This window comes from Aythya ferina, assembly GCF_964211825.1.
Source record: "Aythya ferina genome assembly, chromosome: 1".
Classification (NCBI taxonomy): domain Eukaryota; kingdom Metazoa; phylum Chordata; class Aves; order Anseriformes; family Anatidae; genus Aythya; species Aythya ferina.
Window position 1 is genome coordinate 13785172 of NC_140296.1, and position 26510 is coordinate 13811681.

Genomic DNA, 26510 nt, shown 5'->3' on the forward strand with positions numbered 1-26510 from the left:
ATGCCGTCACTACCATTCAGTGGAAGAAAAATAAAAGATATGCATGAATTTGTCAGGCATATACTGTTCTCAGGGAAGGTGAAGAGTGAATTTAGCCTCAAAATAAGATTATGGTAAAACAGAGGCTTGTTGTATTTATCTGATTTTTGCCAGATGAAATATGGCAGAGATGGCATATTTCCATATCACCAAAGTCCCTGTCATATTATCTACAAGCACTGGACAATAGAGATGTTTATTTACCTGTGCTGTAAGGTCCATGCCACTAAGAATTCTTTTCAGCCATAAACAAAATAGAGTGTAATTTTTCTTTTTCTATATTTCTTTTTAAGAAGTATGCAAAAAGACCTCTTAAAGAACTAAAAAAATTCCAAAACTGAGATTGCCTCTGCCATTTTTATTTCATTCCTTTAGTCTGTATAACTGATGGCACAATGTTCATAAACTCTTTACAAATTACTTTTTGCTAAGACATTGCTTCAAGTTAATTGCATGGAGAATGCTCATATCATTTCAGATTTTCTTCCTGTTTGCAAAGATCTTTTTTCTCTTTGTTCAAGCTCTATCCTGAAATCAAAATTTGTACCTTCTTTTTTTTTTTTTTTTTTTTTTTTTTTTGTGAGTCAGTCTTTTAATCTAGTCAATGTATCTAAATGTTCTCATTTTTTAGATAATGGATGCCTCAGATAAACTGATTTCATTTTTTGCAAATCAGACTTCATTATTATAAGTCAGGACTCACTCAGTGAAGGACATAACTGAGATACCTTTGGTGAGAAATACGCATATTCACAAGCTTCCTGTGGGCTGTCACAAGGCACCAGCAATACTGAGTTAAAGGCAGGTGCAGAATTCCCTGAGATGCCAGTTCACTACACCTGTACTATTTGTGAAACACTGTGTTTACTAGTTGTTGTCGTTTAACTCTCATAGGTAGTTAAGACCCACACAGCCACACACTCATTCCCCACCCACTGGGATGGAGGAAAGAATGAGAGGAGTTAAAGTGAGAACATTTGTGGGCTGAGATAAAGGCAGTTTAATTGGTAAAGCAAAATCTGTACGCACAAGGAAAACAAAATAAGGAATTCATTTACTACTTTCCATCAGCAGGTAGATGTTTAGGCATTTCCAGGAATGCAAGACTCCATCACATGTAACAGTTACTCGGGAAGACAAACATGATAACTCTTGCCACACTCCTTCCTCCTTTTTTTCTCCCCTTATCATATGGTGTGAAATATCCTTTTAGTCAGTTGTGATCAGTTGTCCTGGCTGCATCCTCTCCTAGCTTCTTGTGCAAGCCCAGCCTCCTTACTGGCAGGGCAGCACAACAAGTTGGCTCTGTGTGAGCACTGCTCTGCAACAACTAACATTGGTGTTTTATCTAAAACTTTTCATCACAAATCCAAATTATTGTGCTATGCAATCTACTGTGAAGAAAATTAACTCTATTGCAGCCAAAACCTGTACACAATTTTACTTAGGACACATATAATCTGGTTGGAAATTTTTTATCATTATCAGTTCTTGATAGAATAAAAACAGCTGAGAAAAAAAAAATAATAAAAAAGTATTTTTATTTTCTTACACCAAATTAGAATGTTATGAAATATTTTGTGTCATTTTCCTTCAAGAAATATATATATATAGAACTGATTTTCATCATCAGGTCATTGTCTTCTAAGTATTATATTTGTGTTTCTGTCCTCCCAAATCAGTCAAGCTATATATGAGAAAACACGTCATAAAATTCAGCATTGCTTTTACTCTAATATGCTTAAATTATATCATCAGAATGCATGCATTCAGAATGGCCTTGGAGACTTATAGGCACGCAGCTGTAAACCTGAAAGTATTGGGGTAGCCTTACAAAAACATATTTTTGCATTGAATTTAAACAAAAATGAAACTAATGAAACTAAATGAAGTCAGCTACTCAAAGCAAACTGAATTTTGTTTCAATTCCCATTTGGAAATACCAAAATATGTCATTTTGACTTTTTCCTTATCTAAACATCCATCATTTCAAGATCAATTGATTTTGCATTTTTATTTCATATATATATATATATTAACTTTCATAATGATTTTGTTCAAAATCTTGAATCATCAATAAACTGTTCAAGATGAAAAAATATTCTCTTAAGCTCTGCTATGTATGGCTCTTTTTAAAGATGTGATTCTACAGACACTTTATTAATATTGCAGGGCAAGCAGGTGATCAGGCCCAGTCAGCATGGGTTTATGAAAGGCAGGTCCTGCTTGACGAACCTGATCTCCTTCTATGACAAAGTGATGCGCTGGGTGGATGAGGGAAAGGCTGTGGATGTGGTCTACCTTGACTTCAGCAAGGCTTTTGACACCATCTCCCACAGCATTCTACTCAAGAAACTGGCTGCTCTTGGCTTGGACTGGCGCATACTTCATTGGGTTAGAAACTGGCTGGATAGCCGGGCCCAAAGTCATGGTAAATGGAGTCAAATCCAGTTGGAGGCCAGTCACTAGTGGTGTTCCCCAGGGCTCGGTGCTGGGGCCGGTCCTCTTTAATATCTTCATCGATGATCTGGATGAGGGCATTGAGTGCACCCTCAGTAAGTTCGCAGATGACACCAAGCTAGGTGCGTGTGTCGATCTGCTCGAGGGTAGGAAGGCTCTGCAGGAGGATCTGGATAGGCTGCACCGATGGGCTGAGGTCAACTGCATGAAGTTCAACAAGGCCAAGTGCTGGGTCCTGCACCTGGGGTGCAATAACCCCAAGCAGAGCTACAGGCTGGGAGAGGAGTGGTTGGAGAGCTGCCTGGCAGAGAAAGACCTGGGAGTGATAGTTGATAGTCGGCTGAATATGAGCCAGCAGTGTGCTCAGGTGGCCAAGAAGGCCAACAGCATCCTGGCTTGCATAAGAAACAGTGTGGCCAGCAGGGCTAGGGAGGTGATCGTCCCCCTGTACCCAGCTCTGGTGAGGCTGCACCTCGAGTACTATGTTCAGTTTTGGGCCCCTCACTACAAGGACATTGAGGTGCTCGAAAGAGTCCAGAGAAGGGCGACGAAGCTGGTGAGGGGCCTGGAGAACAAGTCCTACGAGGAGCGGATGAGGGAGCTGGGCTTGTTCAGCCTGGAGAAAAGGAGGCTCAGGGGCGACCTTATCACTCTCTACAGGTACCTCAAAGGAGGCTGTAGAGAGGTGGGGGTTGGCCTGTTCTCCCACGTGCCTGGTGACAGGACAAGGGGGAATGGGCTAAAGTTGTGCTAGGGGAGTTTTAGGTTGGATCTTAGGAAGAACTTCTTTACTGAGAGGGTTGTTAGACATTGGAACAGGCTGCCCAGGGAAGTGGTGGAGTCACCATCCCTGGAAGTCTTTAAAAGACGTTTGGATGTAGAGCTTAGGGATATGGTTTAGTGGGACTGTTAGTGTTAGGTCAGAGGTTGGACTCGATGATCTTGAGGTCTCTTCCAACCTAGAAATTCTGTGATTCTGTGATATCCTTTGCAGTATAAAGATATTGTCAATGGTGCTCTATTTCTTACATTGAATGAGGCAGGGTTCCTCTGAGATCAAAAGTTCAGTCATGATAAAATAGGCAAATAATAGTTTTACAGTTAATCTTAATTCTGACAATTCTGATTTTTGCATTAAGAAAAGATTAGTTACTCCAGCTGAATTTTGTTGCTATACCTCAATCACCATGAGTGTTAACAAGATAGGATGAACAGATAATCATTTGGCTTCATTAAATTTGCCTCTGGAATCTAGGTGTTGTCAAGTTCAGTCTTTGCTGAATTCTGGCAAAGCCTGAATGTGCCTGGCAGTTTCCTGATGCAACTTTGAAACTGCAGAATGATTGTGAACTAGTCATAAAAGAAATATCTGTATCTCAGAATAATGATGTCACATTACACTTTTCATAGAGATTTGTCATACCTGTTATACTGCTTGTCTCTTTGCAATATCAGAAACATTCATTTAACAATTTAATGTTCTTAACAGTTTAACACAAAAGCTAATTTAAAATGTGGATTGCTTATGTGGATTGTTATTCTTTAATTAAGGTATTGTACCCTTCTCAGAGATTATTTCTGAGTGGTGAAGTCTATTAATCTGCCTCCCAAAATCTCTCTTTTATCCAGTGGGCTGAGTATTGTTTTATTTTATTTTTTTTCCAGTCTTTGGAGATGAATGAGAGGGGTGAGGCTTTTTGCTGGAGAATATCCCCATTCATAAAAAAATAACCCAACCCCAAAAAAATGCTCAGCAGAAAAATGTAGAGACTCTTAGGTTACTTCTGAACCTCAGAAGAATAAGTGCTCACATGAGAATTACTCAGTGCTTCAGCTAAAGCGTGATACTTTCTAATATTATTCCTGCCGCTTAGCTTGTTCCACCTTTTCGTCACTCCACTCCCTGTCTCTACTTTTCATTTCACTCCCAGACACCTCCCAAATTTAGTATTTCTTTTCCTAACTCCTCTGATCATAGCTTCCATTTATGTGGTAGCTGCCAGTCATTATCCTTGAAATTAACAAATTACAATTTCCCCAGATCCAGTCTTCTCTGAATTTCAAATATCTTGGCCCAGCTAACATTATTTTGCCTTTGTCCATTGCCAATATTACCAATATCTTTTACTTCACAGCAATCTGTGTACATAAATCCACCTCCCTGCTCTTCACAGGTTATGTTCTTCTTCTTTCTGTAGTTAAATCAGATTTCTGCATTTCTTGGGCTAAGAACAAATGGTGAAAGAATTGAAAAAAAAAAAAATAAAAGTTCCAGCTCTCACACAGTGCAGACACAGATCTAAGGTCATCTGGGCCTAAGGCTTTAATAATAAAATATTAATTGAAACTTCACTTATTATAATCATGGTAAAACTCATAGTCTTGAGTTACCACACAGGCTATCTTTGAATAGCTTTCATCCTTAGCTGGTGCTATCAGGTTCTGTATACTAATCTTGATGCCTTCCTTTGGCCATAAAATGCTCAAGTAGTTTTTTTCTTTTTTTTTTCTTTTTTTTTTTTTTTTCCTAAGATGGCTTAGAAATGGAACTGAAATCGACATTGAAAGTGATTATCGCTACAGTTTAATAGAAGGAAGTTTGATCATCAGCAACCCCAGTGAAATGAAGGATTCTGGACAGTATCAGTGTTTAACCACCAACATGTTTGGTAGTATATTAAGCAGAGAGGCTGTTCTTCAGTTTGCGTGTGAGTAACAATTTTTTTAACATGGATAAATCTGATCTTTACATTGTTTGATAAGGTTCTAAATTGTAATTTCAATATATTACATAAAAGTTGCACTGTCCACTGATGTTGCTGGGTTAGAATTTTAGAAATGGAAGTAAAATATTCAGTAGGAAAGTGTTTTTTTTGTTTGTTTGTTTTTGGTGATTTTTGACTTTGAAAATAGATAGAAACAAATTATAGAGAAAATAAATAACTTTATTACTTGATCAAAAATTCTGTCCTTTAGTGACATATTTGAGTACTTCCCAATGATATATTTCACTCTGCTAATTTATTGAAACATATATCATTTTGCCATACTACCTGAGTAAGTGAGAAAGAACTACAAACTTAGGCATAGAGTTGCATTAACTACATCTATATACAAATGATAGTTTGCATCTATAACTATATGCGTGTTTAAGCAAAATTTTAAATGTATATATATGTCCTATGTCCATGTTTATACATACATTTAAACATTATCAAACTGATTTATTTATTTTATTTTTATTTTTTTTTGTATCTGTTAATGAGCAGCACAGAAACTGAAAATATCACAGTTTCTGGAATAATTCATTGCAGTATGCTTTCCAGAAGCTATTAACAATTCATGATCCTGAGTAATGCATATACTCCATCCATAGAATTCATGTTTTCAAATATACTAACAGAAGAAACATGCCCAGGATTTCAGATATCCTACATCCAGCCCTGGCTTTCCTTCAGCACTTTACAGGACGGCATACATTTTTTACTGCTTTATCTGTGAAACTTCCTTAAGAGGCACAGATGCAAAAAGAACTCCATCCTTATTTCTCAGATCCTGCTGAAACTAGGACATTACCATGAAACATGAGGTAGTGAGCCAGAACTTTATGCAACTGGAAAACAGTAGTGTCAAGAACAAGTTGCCTGTCTGCATCTGTTAACCCTTGTGACATGGTGAACTCAGCAGAGTTAGTGTGGGGTTAGAGATCTTTTCTTACTCCACACCCCCTTGTGAAATCCAGACCTCTCAAATCTATTGTATTTAGTCTTACCTTCTGTTTTTAGTCTTATCTCCTGCAGATGCTATCAAGCATTAGATACAGCTGGTGAGTGAGATGACTAGGGATGGTACTCTGATGAATCTTTTGCTTGTTAGCAGAGAAGGACTTCTGAGTGGTATGGAGGTTGGAGTCTTTCTTGAGCATAGTGATCATGAATTAACAGAGTTTTTGATTCTTGAAAAAGTAAGGGGGGGTAGGGGTGGGTGGAAGGGATATAGCAGAACTACCATCCTGGACTTCAAGAAGATTGTCTTTGGCCTGTTAAGAAGTCTGGTTGGCAGAGTCTCCTGGGAGGCAGTCCTGAAGAGCAAAGGCTGAACACTCTTCAAGAAAGAAATCCTAAAGGCTAAAGGCATGGGAGCAGGCTGTCCCTACATGCCAAAAAATGAGACAACATGGAAGAAGACTGGCCTGGCTGCATACAGAGCTGTGGTTACAGTTCAGGAAGAAAAAGAGGGTTTATGACCTTTGGAAGAAGGGGTATGTCACTCAGGAGGACTACAAAGATGTCATGAGACTGTGTAGGGACAAAATTAGAATGGCCAAAACCCAATTTGAGCTCAATCTGGCTATCGCTTTTAAAGACAATTTAATTTTTATATATATATGTATATATGTATATATATGTGTGTGTTTTTTTAAACACAAACAAGAAAAGGAGGACTAAGGGGAATCTCCATCCTTTATAGGATGTGGGGGGAAATATAGTGACAAGAAATACAGAAAAGGCTGAGGTACTTAATGCCTTCTTTGCCTCAGTCTGTAGCAGTAAAAACAGTTTTTCTCCCTGTACTCAGTCCCACCTCAGGACAGGGTGCAGAATGAAGCCTTCATAATCCACAAAGAAATGGCTAGCAACCTGCTAAACAACTTAGACATATTTAAGTCTATGGGGCCAGGTGGGATCCACCCAAGGGTATTGAGGGAGCTGGAGGAAGTGCTCACCAAGCTTCTTTCCATCATTTATCAGCAGTCCTGGCTATCAGGGGAGGTCCTAGTTGAATTTCAGCTAGCAAATGTGATGCTCATCTACAAGAAGGGCCAGAAGGAGGATATGAGAAACTACAGGCCTGTAAGTCTGATCTCAGTGCTGGGAAAGCTCATGGAGCAGATTACCTTGAGTGCCATCATGCAGCACTTACAGGACAACCAGGTGATCAGCATAGGTTTATCAAAGGCAAGTCCTGCTTGATAAACCTGATCTCCTTCTACAACTAGGTGATGCATTCAGTGGATGAGGGAAAGGCTGTGGATGTGGTCCAGCTAGACTTCAGTAAGGCTTTTGACACCATTTCCCATAGCATTCTCCTGGAGAAACTGGCTGCTTATGGCTTGGATGGTTGTATACATTGTTGGGTTAAAAGCTGACTGAGTGGCCAGACCTGAAGAGTCACAGTGAAAGGAGTTAAATCCGGTTGGAGGCCAGTTACTAGTTGTGTCCTCCAGGGCTCAGTACTGGGGCCAGTTCTCTTTGGTATCTTTACCAATGATCTGGAAGATAAGATCAAGTGCACTCTCAGTAAGTTCACAGGTGACACTAAGTTAGGCACAATTGTTTATCTGCTTGAGGGTAGGAGGGCTCTGCAGAGGGATCTGGATAGGCTGGACTGATGGGCCAAGGCCAACACTATGAGGTTCGACAAGGCTAAGTCCTGCACTTGGAACACAACCACCCCATACAATGCTACAGGCTGGGGGAAGAGTGGTTGGAAAGCTGTCCAGTGGGAAAGGACCTGGGTGTACTGGTCGATAGCCAGCTGAATATGAGCCAGCAGTGTGCTCAGGTGGCCAAGAAGGCCTACAACATCCTGGCTTGTATCACAAATAGTGTGGCCAGCAGGACTAGGGAAATGATTGTCCCTCTGTACTTGTCTCTGGTGAAGCTGCATCTCGAGTACTGTGTTCAGTCTTGGGCCCCTCCAAGAAGGATATCGAGGTGTTGGAACGTGTCCAAAGAATGGCAATGAAGCTGGTGAAGGGTCTACAGAACAAGTCTTATGAGGATTGGCTGAGGGAGCTGAAGTTGTTTAGCCTGTAAAAAAGGAGGCTCAGGGGAGACCTTATCGCACTCTATAATTACCTTAAAGGAGGATATAGTGGGGCAGGGATTGGTCTCTTTTTCCATGTGCCAAGTGATAAGATGAGGGAGAATGGTCCTAAGTTGTGCCAGGGGAGCTTTAGGTTGTATATTAGGAAAAATTTCTTCATGGAGAGGGTGGTTAATCATTGGAATAGGCTGCCCAGGGAAGTGGTTAGTTACAATCCCTGGAGATCTTCAAAAACATCTAGATGTAGCGCTTAGTGACATGGTTAATGGTAAACTTGGCTGTGCTAGGATAAAGGTTGAGCTAGATGATCTTAAAGGTCTTTTCCAACCTAAATTATTCTATGATTCTATGATCCTAATGTATTCCTATCAAGACCATGGGACTATCGTCCTATTTCTGAGCTGGGAAAATTGCTGAGGTTTATTGAATTTTCCACACTCAGGGCAGTGTGTTTAAAGAATGTAATAGTATTCTTATCCTAGTGTAATCTTATACCTGGAGTATTGTGTTCAGCTCTGGGGCCCCCAGCACAAGAAGGACGTGGACATATTAAAACAAGTCCAGAGGAGGGTGAGGAAGATGATCAAAGGGCTGGAGCACCATTCCTATCCTTGGATGTTATTGGAGCTCATTCTTAAACTTTACTCTAAGAAAATTCTGCCGTATTTTGTCTTTTAGACAAGGTAACCATTGTAGAACAAATCAGTTGTTTAGAGAACCTGGCAACTGGTAAAATTATATTGTCCCAGGGCTCTGAACCTCAGGTCTCTGTTCCCATTTCAGGAGCACTGAAGTCAAGGAGCATGGCTGTTTGACCTCCAGCTGAAAAAAAAAATGAACAGGAAAATGAGATTTGGAGTTCAAACAGGCCTATGGAATTTCAGTAGCTACATCCACAGTATGTTCATTTAGAACCCCTTGTAATTCTAATTATATTATTTCATATTATACAAATAATATAACAAATGTAAATAAAGTTGTAAAAAACATACTAGGAGAGAAACAGTTGAGTTTTGGGAAGGGAGGATTATTGTTATATATTTGTATTTTTCATTAGTATTCACCTGCACACTTGCCTTTGTAGATATCAAAGTTGTTATAGGGCAATATCTTGAATGTATTATTGTCATGGATCTGCTTGAGTGGGCAGCCGAGCTCCACCACAGCCACTCTCCCTCTCCCCCTCCTCAAAGAGGAATGGGGAGAAAATACAATGAAAAGGGCTCAAAAGTTGAGATAAGGACAAGCAGATCACACAGTAATTATTGTAATGGGCAAAACAGACCCAGCATAGGGAGATAGTAAGATTTATTACTTATTACTAACAAGCTAGAGAAGTGAAAAACAAAGGAAAGAAACCAAAAGCACCTCCCCCCCCCCCAGCCACCCTCTTCCACCTCCTCCCCCCAAGTGGTGCAGGGGAACGGGGGAATGGGGGTTATGGTCAGTCTATAGCGCTTCTTCTCTGCCGCTCCTTCTCGGTCACTCTCATCCCCTGTGCTGTGGGGTCCCACCCACAGGATACAGCCCTTGATGAACTGACCCAGCATGGGCTTCCCACAGGCAGCAGCTCTTCCAGAATTGCTCCAGATATGGGTCTGTACCACGGGGTCCATCCTTCAGGAGAAAACTGCTCCAATCTGGATCCCCCACGGGCAGCAGCTCCTGCCAGGTCACCTGCTCCCGCGTGGGCTCCTCTCCACGGGCTACAGGTCCGGCCCGGAATCTGCTCTGGCAGGGGTTTTCCACAGGCGGCAGCCTCCGTCGGTGCAGGGCCACCTGCTCCACCGTGGTCTCCTCCACGGGCTGCAGCGTGGAACCCTGCTCCACTGTGGTACTCCATGGGCTGTAGGGGGACATCCTGCTTCACCATGGTCCTCACCACAGGCCACAGGGGACTTCAGTGCCTGGAGCACCTCTCCCCCTCTTTCTTCACTGACCTTGGCACCTGCAAGGCTGTTCCTCACTCCTTTCACTCTCCCAGCTGCTGTGTGGTGCAGCATTTTTTTCCCTGTCTTAAATATGCTCTCACAGAGGCGCAAAACAACATCACTTATTCGCTCAGCTCTGGTCAGCAGTGGGGCCCTTACCAAACATGGGGCAGTTTCTAGATCCTTCTCACGGAAACCACCCCTGCTACCAAAACCTTGCCACATAAACCCACTACACTTATCTCTTTGTTGGAGTATTACTTGGGAATCGTGGTGAAGATTTCCCATGTAATATTAATGGAGGAATACTAGCTGGAAGAGCTGAGGTCAGTGCTTCAGAGCTTGTGACAGAGAAGCACAGAACACAGAGAACTGTAAACAAGAGAGTCATAAGTGGCTGGACAATCTAACTGGTTGACTTTATTTCAGAAGTTTGTTAGCAGGCCTTTCATTAGAGCAATTTCAAGCTTAATGCATATTTGTAGAAGTTAAATTTTGCCTACTATGACATTCTCACTTCCACTTTTGATGCAATAGTTCCTCAAATTCCTGTCCTTACATTGCTATTTCACTTAAAGGGATTACAATTTTGGTAACTTCAGCATATATTGGTCAGAGGTTGGACTCGATGACCTTGAGGTCTCTTCCAACCTAGAAAATTCTGTGATTCTGTGAACGTTAAGATGATTGTCATCTACTTACTGAATCTGATATTTAAAAAATTGTTATAAACTCCTTTTAAACTCCTTTTTTTATAACCCCCAAAGCCTTTCATTTCTTGATTTTTCTTCCTCATAAGTTTCAAAACCTATTGCCATACTCCCCCAATACTGAATTTCTGTCCTTTTGCATAAAGTCATTCTGCATACAAACTGAAGTAATATAGCACATGCAAAATAACAATGGTAATTTCTCCCAGTTCAAATGCCACAGTCAAATTTCTTGGGGACTATATGTAGTTCTTTGTCCTTTTACACAGCAAGATATTTATTTAGTTGTAAAATCTTGCCCAACCCTTTTTGTTTGTTTGTTTTTGAATGCTGTGAACTATTCCGATATGCTTAATAAATTATAATCAATGCTTATCAGACTGAGGTAAGCATTAATATGTAGAAGTTCTCCACTCATTGCAAGGTTCATTGTGAAGTATTTTTATCACTTGCAGACATAGCATAAAATAACTCAAGGGTTGCTGTTGAAACAATATTTGTATGATGCAGCAATTCACAGTGTGAACTACTGTCACTGTACTGTAAAATCATAGCTATCTATCAGAAGCTTAGGTTACACAAATATGTTATAGGAAGTCAGATCCAAAGGAAATTTAAAATAAAGATTTTCATTGTGGTTACAGCTTTAAAATGTATTTCTAAGACACTGTCTTAAATTCAACAAGAATCTTCTGCTAAATTTTCTTAAGGGAAGAATAGAATACTTTCATTTGGATATCTTGAGAAATATAAAGTTTTCATTGGTTCCCAAAGCGCTGGTACTCTATTTCTTTTAGGAAAATGAAAAATGCTTTTCAGATGCTTAAAGAAAAGCTCCTTAATTTATAGCATGAAGGATGGCTTTAGGAATTAAAGCATAATGGTTTGGAGCCCTATTAATTCATATCTAGAAAAACTTCCATAGTCTCATCACTATCTTTCTGAAAAAAAAAAAAAAAAAAAAAAAAAAAAAAGGAAAAAAAAGATATTTTACATATCAAGATATTTTAAACATAAAAAATATACAACATCTAATTAATAACTCTTTCTCTTGTATTTAAATGTATTTAAATTCATTAATTACCTGAAAACAATTTTGAATGATGTAGTAAAAAGAATAAAATGGCTTTAGATTCAACAATGTTCCTTGTTCAGTAATTAGCACAGAGCTCTAAAGCACTATATAAAAACAGACATGGACTAAACAAAGATTGGCATTCATTAACCTGAAATGAAAGTAAGAGTTTTCAAAGTGTAATATTTGTGATCAAATACTGTAAGATAAAATTTCACTGTAGTTGAAGTATGTTTTTTTGTATTGTTCATTAACAGCAGATTTACATGTCTCCAGTTATTTTCAGTAAGACAGAAGATAAAGCTTTGAAAATGATTTTTTAAGAAAAGGTCCTAACCTTCAATTAATTAAAGTATTTGATACCCTGCAATCTTACCGCGCTCTAATGGCTTGGTGGGTAATAAACCCAAGGCAGTTGTGATTATAACAGAGATGTGCATAATGGCTTTCAGTTTTCCTTTCTTCACCAAAAGTCATGTATTCCAGAAACTTAGAAGTATTTTTACAGGAAAGTTTTGAAAATTGAGTTAGAATCATAGAATATCCTAAATTGGAAGGGACCCACAAAGATTGACTCCTGGCTCCACACAAGACTACAAGACTACATAACAATTAAATGATATGTCTAAGAACATTGTCTTCACTTGTCTTCACACTTCTCAAACTCCCACAAGCTTGATGCCGTGACCACTTCCCAGGGCAGCCTGTTCCAATGCTTGACCATGCTCTTGGTGAAGAACCTTTTCCTAATATCCAATCTGAATCTCCCCTGATGCAGCTTCACTTGGGTCCTACCACTGCTCAACAGACAGAACTGTGCCTCTCCCTCATGAGAAAGTTGTAGACTGCTATGTGGTCACCAGTCCACCTTCTTTTCTCTAAGCTGAATAAACTAAGTAACTTCAGGTGCTCTTGATATGTCTTACCCTTCACCAGCTTTGTTGCTCTCCTTTGGGCACACTCTCATAGATAGTTTTATGTCCTTAAATTGTGGTGCCCAGAACTGCACACAATACTCAAGGTGAGGCTGCACCAGCACAGAACAGAGCAGGACAATCTTTTCCCTTGACTGTCTAGCAGTACTGTACTTGACACACCCCAGGATAGTTGGTGCTTTTGACTGCCAGAACACACTGTTGATTCACTTTCAACCTGCCATTGGCCAGAACCCCCAGATCCCTTTCCATGGAGCTTCTCTCCATCTTCTTGTCCTCCAGTCTGTCCATATAGCCAGGGTTTGCCCCTTCCCACATGCAGAATCTAGCACATGCTCTTGTTACAATTTGTGTGATGGGTGATTGCCCAGTCCCCTAATTTGTCAAGATGTCTCTCCAAGGCCTCTCCACACTCACAGGAGTCAACAGCTCCTCCTAATTTAGTATCATCTAAACATGTAGTATGCATTCTAGTCTTGCATACAGATTGTTTACAAAAACACTGAAGAGGCCCTAAAATTCATGGATTGGCCCTAAAGTTCATGGGCTTGCTTGAATGCATAGTTTGTACTGCTGTGGAAAATATTTACATCTTTGCAGATTGAAGAGATTGTTCTAATTAAAGAGAAAAATAACATGCAGAAATAGAAATAGAAAGCATTATGAACCATTAAGCAAGGCCTTTGACACTGTCTTATAGGAAAAAGCATGTGCTCTAATGTGCATATGCAAAATATCACAAAATTTGAAAAAGACCATGTATATTGCATTGGCTCTTGTTTGTTTTTGTTCATAGCTGCATGACCAAAAGCCCAGTTGCTACGGTTGTTATGATGTAGTTCAGCACTGATGATGCATAAATGTTTATGTACTATGTTATTATGTGTGCATAATTAAATAGGCATTTGAAATACTATGTCTTTGGATTTGAAAGAGAAAGAGAGAGAAGATGAACATTATTTTATATATGCTTATAGGTATAACATTTGATATGGCCTCCAGTGTCACTGGTTATTTTGATGGAGCAAATTGGAAGGACCAGCTATGTGCAGCTCAAGATCTTTTCAGAATTTTATACTATCATAGGAAATATTTATGAAGATCTAAACAAAGCAAAAAGTTTTCCTTTTTCTTTTTTCTCTCGTTTCTTTTGTCTGTTTGATTTTCCTACAATCTCATATACCCAAAGTTATGCTCTGTGATTTTTTAATAAAGTAATCAAAAAAAAAAAAAAGACCAAAAGAAAAAAAAAGGTGTAACAGAAGCAATGGAGAATTATATTTTTCAATAAAAGCAATATTTTGCCAAAAATTTCATTTGCCTTCTATAAAATTTTATGCAGAAAAACTGGGAAGAAATAAGAACAATAACAAAACCAAAACCAAAAAATAGCAAGTAAATCAGAACTCATTATCCCCAAACGATGTGTTTAAAGTCACATTTCTGAAGTTTGCTCATAGCAGGTTGTTAAAAAAACAAGAAGTAGTCAATATGCTGTAGTTTCAAATGCCATTTATATTTTACAGTCGGAAGAAAGAGCTCATATTACAAAGTATATTGTTTTCTTAACAAGATTCTAATTCTTTCATGTAAGAGAATTAGAGGAATAATTACTGAATTCCTTCAGCTCATCCTTATATTAATGAATTTAGTAGTGTTGTGTATAGCTAGCTCTATAGAAAAGTTATTCAAGTCCCAAACACAACTTTACAGATTCTGCATTCAAAGGAACCAAAAGGGAAAGAATACATTTTTTCTGTATTAAGAAAAAATGTGTATATATGAAGGCAAGAACATCAACCAGGTAATAAAGCAACAACAGCTTATCAAGCTGAAAACAATCTTATAGTTGCTGCAAGCAGAAACCTAACTTTGTTGAACACCTAGTAGTTTCAGAAAAGTGCATAACAGCAAAAGTGTTTTGAGGATATGAAACAATAACAGAGTGTAAAAGTTTTATGAAGTTACTTATACACTAAGCACATGTCTATTGGTAGATGATTTTCGTTTGATCTCTATCTTCTCTGACTTCTGTTGTTAGAAATTTGTATAACCTAAAGGGAGGAATTAAAAATTAAACTTTAGTATTTATCAACAATAGTTACCTTAGGCTTCTATACATGAGCTAAAAGGGAAATGTGTCTCCTTGAACCTCATGAGAAGCTGAAAAAAATACAGCATCCAAATTGACTAAATCTACCTGCCTTACTGCACAACTGCCTGTTTTGTTGTTGTTGTTGTTGTTGTTTGTTTGTTTTTGTTTGTTTGTTTTTTGGTTTTTCCGGGTTGTACAGCTTCTCTTTGGAACAGTGTGTGGCAACTTTGGTTATAACAGAGGAAGTATATTGTGCTTGACTTTGCCACACATACAATCTCTATATTTCATTAAGTCATGAAACAAAATCGCTTTTCTCCATCTGTAGATTATACAACTTTTCACAAGTCTACCGTTGCAGTGATATTTATAACCTGGGTTTAAAAAATTGAGAAGGGTTAGAGGGAAATAACTTATCAGTTGTTTATGGAAATCCTCACCGCAGTTTTATTTATCTGATTGTCACTGGCTTTTTTTTTTTTTTTTTTTTTTAATTAAATCTATTTTCTCTTTTAATCTTCAGAGAAGGATATTGATCAGATAAAATTTGTGTCCCCTTTTGAGTTGATGAGCTACCACAGCTGTCCAGTGAAATACAGAATAAGAAGCTATGATATAGACATATAAATCAATAATTTTCTGGAGAGACAGCCTGTGCACCGTACATTCCATCATGGCAGCCTGTTAGCGTGTTCACCTCCTAAGAAATATGCTTAATAACCCATGTTATTAATCTTTCCTGATGTCATGCTTCCTGGATATCTTGTTGGGTTTACTACATAATTTCCTAATAAAAATTAATTTGTAAACAGTTGATTTGACTACAACCTTCTAAACATGAGAAAATCCTTGATTTCTTATGCTAATTCCAGAATCTAAAATGTAACACAATGCTTGATCACATTACGGTATCAACATTTCTTTCTAAACCATGCAAAGCAGAATATTAAATACTATAAAGGAAAGATGAGAACAAGATGAAGTGGTAAAAAAACATTAAAATACAACTCATACTATCATTTGTAAAAATGCCTCTTATCCTGTAATACAGCCTAAGTTTTGCACTGTTTTGCTCTGACACCATCATAGCAATGTGATAAATGTTACCATGTCAGTTGGGAATACCTACAAATACCATTGCAGTTTGCGCTATAAAACATTTGGATATTTTTCTCCATAATTCCAAGTTACTGTTTTTAGGAAATACATTCTTAAGATACACCTCCCAAGCAGATGGACATGACAGAAAATTCTAATTGTATATAGACATCTTTCCTTTTTTTTTTTTTTTTTTTTTTTTGAGTAGTTTATTAATTTAAGACTAACATTCAGTGAACCTGAAATTAATATGGATTTGTGTTACATTCCACAAACAGTTTCAGCTAAACAATGACTAATAATGTTGTGTCATCTTATGGAATGAAAGCATCTGACTTCTAGTTTGGATGTGGAGACTGTGATTTCTGTTTCTTTCACTATTTACTTGTGCAAGGTGAGACAATTTCAAAAGGAAGTCATGAGATCTCTCTTACAGAATGAGATCTCAAAACTAAGGTGCTGTCTTCAGTGAGTGCAGGATTTTGATCACATCCATGAGTCTCTGTTTCTCAAATAAATGGTCAAGCCATATCTACTTTGCAGTTGTGCTAGATTGCTCTTTATTTTGTTAAGAGAATCAAACAGAATTTTAACTTGAAAATTATGTATTTTCTTCACCTGCAAATAGTGAAAAAAAAAAAAAAAAACAGACTTTGAGTCAAATTAGAACTTTTGTTTGATTAGAACAATTGTTTAATTTCAATTTTGGGGAAAAAAAAAAAAAAAGTTATTTTAATTTTAGCTGTAGTGGCACTTCTTTTGTTATTTGTGGAACCATTCAGCATATGTAATTAATTCAATGATGCAAGGTGCTTCATTTTGAATTCATCATTGAACTTTGAACATTGAACTTTGGTGCTAGCCTTTAAGAAATATTTAATCTTAAAATTTAATCTCTCTGCTGCTTTAAATCAGTATCTTTTTAGTTCCAAATGCAATCCATGTTTGTGCTAGTAGCTTAAACATTCCCTGTCACTGAGACCGTCATATGAAAAGGTCCAAATCCATGCTTCTAGATTCTTCTGTTTTTCAAGACACAGAGTACTTCCAAAATGTCTTTTGGGAATGGTCCCTAGTCATTTCTGTTAACATCCAATATGTGTGACAAGAATTGTCTTGGTGAAGGCTGTGGTCCCACCAAGGCATGCTGGGGGTGGTTCTAACATTGTTAGAGTGTCCATGACAAAATTCCAGAACAGGAGTGTAGTTTTTGATATTTATCATTTCTAACGTAGGTAAAGTCGGAGTATCTTGAACCAAGACACTTTGGAATGTTGAAGAAAACACACTCAAACTTTAATATATTAATCAGCCATGCCACAGTAGTATGAAATAATGTAATTTTATGATTTTTATTTTGTGAAGAAAATTACAAAAACAAATTATGCTATATAAACATTAAACAAATCAACTCATAATTTTTGGACTAGGCCTTATCCACACTTCCTTAATTCTTAGTCTTCATTTTGATATTTCAGTTATATAATAGTTGGAATAGATTTTTTTTAAGAGAGATTTAGTCTGAAATATCCTAGATAGACATTAAGTCTTGCTGTAGGATGACACTTGGGAACATGGGAATACTATTCTAACCAGCACTGTGTTCCAGAAGCTGGTTATGCTGCACATGTTCTTACAAACTTTTCTTCATTTTGTCCATTTGACTTTGGTGAAATCACACATTACTTCATCCTCAGGGGGACATTTTAACAAAGCAGAGAGTTAAAACCCAGGATGCTGTAAAGCAACAACCCAGAAGTTTTTGTTCTTTTGCAGGGTAGTATCAGAGTGAAGGCAGCTTGAAATGTTGAGGTCAGATCCCTGATAGGGATTATACATCAATACAGTGTGAATTTGATTCTCATTGCAGTAGGTTACCAGCTTCAGAAAAGGGTATCAATTCTGGATGTATTCCATTGAGCAACATTTATTACCTTATTCCATTTGAACTGTGCACAGGCATAACTTCAACCTCATTATCCATCCTCTTATCCATCAAACACCAAAAAAAAAATAAATATGATTATTCCAAATTATTCATATGGAAATGAGATTTATTAATCCTGACAAGTTCATGTATACCTAAATAAGTTTTGATGCCAAAAAAAAAGTATTCTTAGGTTGAAGTTTTTCTCAGTCTTTAACAGTCTAACACTTTAATACTTTAAACAATACATTTTATATTTTCTGTTTTGTGGAAACCAATAGAAATCAGTCATGTAGGGAGACACAGTTTGAAATGTAATTACAGCAATCATTTAAAGATGCATAGTACATCTACTGACTTCCCATTTTAGCATCATGCATTTCTCTGCAGGACTGGAAGGTTCATGTTTAACCTGTCTATAACCTACTTACCTATATTTCACAATCTAATTTATCATGCTAATGAACCATTAGCCTTGACATTTAAATATGGATTACAATAATTAAGAGTAGCATTATTAAATAGGAGAAATTTTAAAAGGCTAAAGCAGAATTCTATTCCAAGGCAAGATAACACTTTTTAAAATTTCCTTTGCAAATTCTAGCTCAGATTGACTTTTGGCAATTATTGCATCATGTCTCTACTTAACAGCCTTCCAGGCACTGTAAATTATGGTGATCAGTACTCTGCATTCTTTCAAATTAAAGGTGTGTTTTGACTTACATATCTTGCATGGTCTTTGTAGTGCTACAATGGCATTCCTGTTCTCACCATGACTCCTCCATTATCCTGACGCAGCTTTATTGTGGTTTTCCTGGGAAGTGGATCAGGATCCTGATCTTACTGAGAAATAAACTTTCCTGTTAGGTATTCTGTTTACAAACTCATGTGCACAGGTATTAATGATAGCACACAAGAAAGCAGCACAAAGCTAGGAGGAAAGAAAAAAGAAGTGGAGAGGACATTTAAGATGTCCTCATTCAGGAATGGCACTGAGTAAGTGCAGTGGAGTCATTCTTGATGATTCTTTTGGAACTCAGAAGAAAAAAACTTCTAGGAAAGGGTTGAATTCTAGCTGAGTTAAAAATATTGCAGAGAAGGTGTTGTTTAAGAAAAGCCTGCAATGAATGAAGGAGATTGATTACAAAAAAAAAGAACATCTGGGAGGCTGTGAAACATATGGATAAAGTGAGAATTATAATAAGTCAAGATGAGTTAGATTGACAAAGGAAATTAAAAGAAATACAGATAAGCTTTTTAGTGGTGTTAGTACAAGCAAATAAGAAAAGAACAATGTACAATTAAAGTTAATTTATATATAACATCAAATTCAATAATTACCTTACTTTGATTTTCCATAAGAACAGCATAACTTATACAGCTGATTCCATACAAGGCATGAGATTCCAGAAATGGAAAGTTATGCATTTAGCATGGTGATAGGTGAAGACAGGAATGGTAAAAGTAAATCTAGAGTTCAAAAATAGTATTTGATAAAAACTGAGGCTCCTATGACATCCACAAGCTTTATTAGTAAAGTTTAGTACTTTGGTGATATAACATCAGAATAGTGTGCAGTTCCGGAGCCAATTTGTCCTTTGTTATTCTGTATATTTTCATTAGTGTTCAGAGCACAATGCTAAAATTAAGTTAATTAAATTATTTGACACTACAAAGATGGTAAGTATTGTCAACATAGAAATTAGATTCCTAACTGTAATAACTATACACTTCATTTTTAATCTTTTGCACCCAAAGTCATGAATATGGTAACATCACAGTCATTTTGCATATCAGTTCTTCTAATTATTGTAGGGACAACATCAAATCAAGCTCTGATTGATTTTCAGAGCTTGATTTGACTGTTTGATTGACCTCATCAATGTTTTCATAAACTATTTTGTCCTATATGTAGGACTTGAAAGTTTTTTGAGCAAGTTCACAGACAGTACCAAATTGCGTGGAGCTGTTGACTCCATCAAGGGTGGTGAGGCCTTGCAGAGAGATCTAGACAAATTAGAGAGCTGGGCAGTCATCAACAATATGACAGTTAACAAGAGCAAGTGCCGGATTCTTCATGTAGGAAGGGACAACCCTGGTTATATGTACAGACTGGGGGACAAGATGCTGGAGATCAGACCTACAAAAAGGGATATGGAGGTTCTGGCATGTTGAACGTGAGCAAGCAGTGTGCCCTGGCAGCCAGGAGGGCCAACCATACCCTGGGGTGCATCAGGCATGGCATTGCTAGCTGGGTGAGGGAATGGATTGTCCTACTCTGCTTTGTGCTGGTGTAGCCATACTTTGAGTACTTTGCCCCTTTTTTGTTTGCAGTTATAGGTGCCATGGTATAAGAAAAACATAAAATTGTTACAGCGTGTCCACAGGAGGGCTACAAAGAAGGGTCTGGAGGGCAAGGAGTGGCTGAGGAGAAGCCACTGCTGAGCAGCTGAAGTCATTTGATTTGTTCAACCTGGAGAGGAGAAGACTAAGGGGAGACCTCATTGCACTCTACAGTTTCCTCATGACGGGGAGCAGAGAGGCAGGAGGTGAGCTCTTTTCTCTAATGACAGTGACAGGACCCAAGGAAATGGCTTGAAGGTGGGACAGGGGTGGTTCAGGCTGGATATCAGGAAATGATTTTTCACTGACAGGGTGGTTGGGCACTGCAACAGACTCCCCAGGCAAGTGGTCACAGCACTGAGCCTGCTGGAGTTTAACAAGCATTTGAACAATGCTCTTAGACATATGGCTTGATTTTTTGTGTAGTATTTTCAGGACTCAGGTGTTCAACTCGATAATTTTTGTGGGTCCCTTCCAACTTGGGATATTGTATGATTCTATAATTCTATAATTCTGAGAATAGTTTCTCACTGGTTACAATTATAACATCAGAAGCATCCTCTGTTGACCACGATATGATGAGAATGTGATTATAGACAAGTGCCCAGACGTGACAATCTTAAATTATTGTGATTGGATAGATATCTGTGCACCAGGATCCAGAAGTTCCTAATTTCCTCTGCACTATTTTTTAAAGCCAGATATTGGAAGTTTTCAATAAAAGATGGTGCATATATAAAAAGGGACAAATTCTCTCTTTAAAATGTATTGTAACCTGCCTCCATATACAAACACACAGTTAAACAATTAAAGAAAAGTTTAATAAGGTTTCAGCCTTATTTCTCATCAAGCATGGAAAAAAGTAAAAATGCCCTTAGGATCCTATAAATGTGTAAATCTTGAGTCCACCCACCTATCTATAATCCACACACCATATTAATTGAAAGACAATGAATTAAGTCAGAAACTTAAGTCAGAAACACTGTGTCTAAGTACACACTAATTATTACACTGAATTTTATTAGAGTTACAAGGTCAAACATCCAAAACCTAAGGGATGGGGCAATTACAGTTTCTATATGTTCTGAATTCTCCCCTTCTGTGCATCCCTGTGCTATCCCTGCCCCATGGAATGGTGGTTGAAACTAGACGGTCTTCAAGGTTAATTTCAACCCCAAACATTCTATGATATTATGATTCTATGATTCTATAATATAGATTTTTCACAATGAATTTTCTTTTTTTTAGTATTATACCCCTTGACTCTATCATGTCACAGAAAAATTGCTGCTTACTTGTCGAGCAGTGTTCTGTTTTCTGTATTTCAGTGCACAGTCCTCCACCTTCATTAATCCAGACTATTTAAAGCCTACCCCGAAGACAAAATTAATTTCCTCAGAAGCTTTTCATGGTATTCATCATTACAGCATCCAAGTGATTCATAACATTAATACATTTATTTTTACAATGTCCCTGTGAAGTGAATCGTTATTGCCATCTCCTTTTTATAAATGGAAAACGGAGACACGAAAGATTGATACAAAATATCCAGTATTTTGGGGAGATGTTCATGAAATCATGAGGAGTTCCTGTCCTTATTCAGTACCTTTTTATACCATGCTTCTTCAATCTGTAACCTTCTATATCCTTAAAGAGTAAATTAACATGCGTTACCTTTCTTTTTACTAAAATGGGGACTAACTAAAACAAGATATTCTAATGGAAAGTGTTGGCCCTCCTAATCACAATAGTTGTTACCTATTGTTGCTTATTCTAATGGCTGAATGTATTTACAGTACAAACACCCATTGACAGAAAAGATTTTTTGGACAAAAAAATCTATTCCATTTATTCCAAAATTCTATGTATCTTCAGGCTAAATAAATTACTATTCCGCTAACTCTCATGGACAAAGTGGGCAAGGCCCTGATTGGCAAACAGTATGTTGAGTAAGGCATTCTCTTCTAATTCAGTAACCGGCACTTTTTCTTCTGAATTATTAAATCATTACTGTAGAAACCGTTGTAATGAAACAGGTGCTCCTTGGGAAATTTCTCCTTGAAAAGTGATTTCCACTTAAGTACTTGCCATTTATCAGCATTTTCCTTACTGTGAAATTTCAATCAAACCCTTCATTCTTTACTAATATAACAATTATTAACCGTGACCCACGTTTTGGTTGGTGACTACAAGATTTTCAGATTTTTAAGACAGCCTTTATTCAGTCACATCCCCAGAAATCTACTGCCATTTTATTGTGCAATTGTCATCTTTGTTTCCTGTCCTTGCCTAATATGTTCCTTTATGGCATACAAATGAAAGATTATTACTCCATCTAAAAGGAGCATAGGAAATATGGAAAATCCTAACTTATAGTCATCACTAGCCATGACAGACTGCAAATATGGATAAGTCCTCTGATGTTTTTTTCTTTCTTTATTGTATTGCTGTTTGCGTAAGATCTGTTAATGCATACTAAGATACTGGAATATATGCATACTGGAAGTGATATCTCTTTTAATTTTTAATTAACTCATAAAAACATTGTTACCTCATTAAAAGCATATACATCTGCTAACAACAACAACAACAAAAAGTAGGTCATCAGAGACAAAATCTGTTAGTGAATGTAAAAATCAGACTGGAATTTTGGTAAGAAAAGCATAGCTAGCTGAACAAAAGACAGTAAGCATTCTCAAATCTAGAATAGCCTTATGGCAATATCAACACAGGAGCCAATCCTGCAAAGCACAGTCACCAGCAGTTCACTGTAAATCACTTCAACTGCATTCAGAATAAAGCTCTTTGCTGAGTATTTTAGTCAAAGTTCTCTGAAATGTACAGAGGTATGCACTATATGAGCAAAAAATACTTAAAAACTAGGATACTAGATCCACAGGAGAGTTAAGCACTTCTAACTTTTATTTTTCCCAGTAACTTATTATTATTATTATTAATTATAATTTATTATAATAATTTATTATTTTTAATATAAATGTATATAATTTATAGGATAATATTATTATATTTATATTATTATAATATTTATATTATTATATTTATATTCTGGAGAACAAATCTTACGAGGAGTGGATGAAGGAGCTGGGCTTGTTCAGCCTGGAGAAAAGGAGGCTCAGGGGAGACCTTATTGCTCTCTACAGATACCTTAAAGGAGGCTGCAGTGAGGTGGGGGGTTGGTCTGTTCTCCCACGTGCCTGGTGACAGGAAGAGGGGGAACGGGCTTAAGTTGCTCCAGGAGAGTTTTAGGTTGGATCTTAGGAAGAACTTCTTTACCGAAAGGGTTGTTAGGCATTGGAACGGGCTGCCCAGGGAAGTGGTTGAATCACCATCCCTGGAAGTCTTTAAAAGACATTTTGATGTAGAGCTTAGTGATATGGTTTAGTGGAGGACATGTTAGTGTTAGGTCAGAGGTTGGACTCGATGATCTTGAGGTCTCTTCCAACCTAGAAATTATGTGATTCTGTGATATTAATTATATATAATATATAGTATAATGTATATATTATTATATATTTAATTTATTATTATTATTTATTTATTTATTTATTTATTTATTTATTATTTTTTCCTTCACAAGAAGATTCCAAAGAAATCTCTTTAGGAATTAACAAAATATGACATTTTAATAATGTCAAATTTTTTGTCAAATCTGAGTTCAGAAAATTGTATTATAATGAAATTTTACATATGTCCTTAGGCACAGTAAAACGTGATATAGAATTGCCAAAATGAAAATGAAAACCAAAATTACTGTTTTTATGTATACAACTTCTTAAAATAGGTTTCTGTACTGGTAATTTGGAAAATTACAGAAAATGTACAATATTGATATCAAAATGTCTTCATTACGATCTTTTTTTTTTTTTTTTGACGTTCTTTTTATTTTTTTTCTCTTTCTCTTTCTTCTTTTTCTTTCCTTTTCTTTTTTTTTTTTTTTTTTCTGAAAGCTATTTTATTTTGAAGTCTTTAATATTCTCATTTAGTTATTCAATTGTTGGAGTTAAAATAATCTGATGAGGAATTTAAGACCACAGATTGAGTTGCCCTGCAACCACCAATGCTGCAGTGCTATTTTAACTCTTAAACTCCCTCCCTTTCTTCCATCCCAAGATCTTCCATACAATTTCTCCTCACACTACCTGATCCACATCCAATAAGTCATCTTTGTTCAGTTTTGACAAATGCTTATACATTCTTCCTAGTCATCTAGACCTAAAGTGAGATTTTCTTGTGGCTTATAAACTTACCTTTATTTCATGTTATTTCATACACAATCCAAAAGTGTGACGAACAAGACTTACGCTTTTGTCCATAAAATGTATGCATTTATTTTCCTGAGATAAATATTTACATAAAAGAAGGAAAAAGAAAACAAAACAAAACTTTATACAGACACACAATATCTGTGCAGTTACTTACTGACTTAAATGAACTCTGTATCAGACCAATAACTTTAAGAGAAATGTGTTTTAGAAAGACCTTAAAGAAAGTCAATAAACTAACATATAGAATTATCTCCTAATTATTTGGGAGCAAGCTTAATTGCAATTCTAATGTTTACTTTTATAGCATCACAGGTACCTTATATGATTTAAATAAAATATTTGCTGAAATAAATTGGGAAAAAAGAAAAAAGGGGGGGAGGGAGGGAGAGAGGACCTAGACAATTGTAGAAATGAACATGATTGATTAATATTACTTATTTTAAAGACAGGATACAATCATTCATTTTAAAAGCTTTCTTATATTATTTTCTAATGTAACATGTAGAGTTGTGTAAGGAAATGACATGGTATAACAAGAAAAATGTAAAGACCCCTTTCGGATATGTTGTTTGTTAGAGAATACATGTGTTTTTCTATGTAATATAGTAGACACATACCAGTGACTAAAATTGCTCATCTCGTAGTTTTAGGAGACATTCTATTTGAAAATAATAACAAAATCCTGTGTTAGTTGTTTTGTACATCCAATAAATTGTTCACAGCCTTATGTAATCAACATGCTTTGCACTCATTTGACTTCATACACAAAATGTTTGCAGACAAGTAAAATACCAAATGGCTTCTGTTTTTAAATAGCCAAGCTCCCAAGCTTTCTTGATCACTTACAGAGAATTTGTATCTTCTGACTTTATTAATTTAGAGACTAGTGCTGTGTGACAGTGGATGGTAATGAAGACAATGTTCAGCAGTCTACTTCAGTTAGTCATGTCTGCCAAGCTGCATTCCATTTTTTTGTTCTAATGTTACTGAGTATCCTGAAATATGATGGGTTTTCTAGTACAATGCATATTTGCATATATGTTTGTGTTTATTCTCATCTCTGTTAATGAAAAACAGTCAAAGTCAAGGCAAAAGAATCAGCCACACACATATATAAAAGAAAAAAAAGGAAAAAAAAAAAAAAAAAAGAAATATTGTTTGTGATTCAGCAACAGAAAAATCTGTAAATGATGTCTGTCATAAAGCTAAATGCTTTTGCTATCAATGGTCTTAAAATGCTTTCATCCACTTTTGCAGATACTGTTTCCTGATCATAATTATGATTTATATCTTTTAAGCAAAGACTAATGATATGTCTGTAGTTGCTATGAAAATACATGCAAAGTAGGTCAGTGCTGTAATATGCTAAAAACAAAATATTCATTCTATAAATCATCTAGATTTCAGAAACTTCTGCTTCTGTTTCTTCGAAAATCCACCTTTATACTAATTTGAAACATTTATTGTAGTTAGTCCATCAGGCAGTCATTTGGTTTGATAGTGTCAGCTTTAGAGGAATTATTGGTTTGTAAACTGCAAACTCATATGAGGGTTTGGTACACTGCTCATTGTAAGCACCATTATATTGGTACACTTGGACCAATACTATAACATGGCCAAAAAGAACCTTCTTATAACCAATGAGAACAAAAAAGTCATGTTGGATTTTGATCATGAACTGAAAAAAAAAAAAAAAAAAGTAAAAACAGGTACCACAGATTTTATTTATTTATTTATTTATTTATTTATTTTTGTCAGTAACAAGAGAAGAGAATCCTCTCT

At 36.7% G+C, this 26510-nt stretch overlaps 1 protein-coding gene across 5 annotated transcripts in view; it reads left to right on the forward strand.

Moving 5' to 3' along the window:
- The window catches only part of CNTN5 (contactin 5), a gene marked incomplete at its 3' end in the record, with an annotated part of 695558 nt that overhangs the window by 437130 nt on the left and 231918 nt on the right, over positions 1–26510 (forward strand). For all 5 annotated transcript variants that reach the window (XM_084491417.1, XM_084491418.1, XM_084491419.1 and 2 more), the window contains one exon: positions 5032–5207. In XM_084491417.1, the coding sequence (XP_084347543.1) occupies positions 5032–5207 (176 nt within the window). The remainder of the gene's footprint in view (positions 1–5031; positions 5208–26510) is intronic.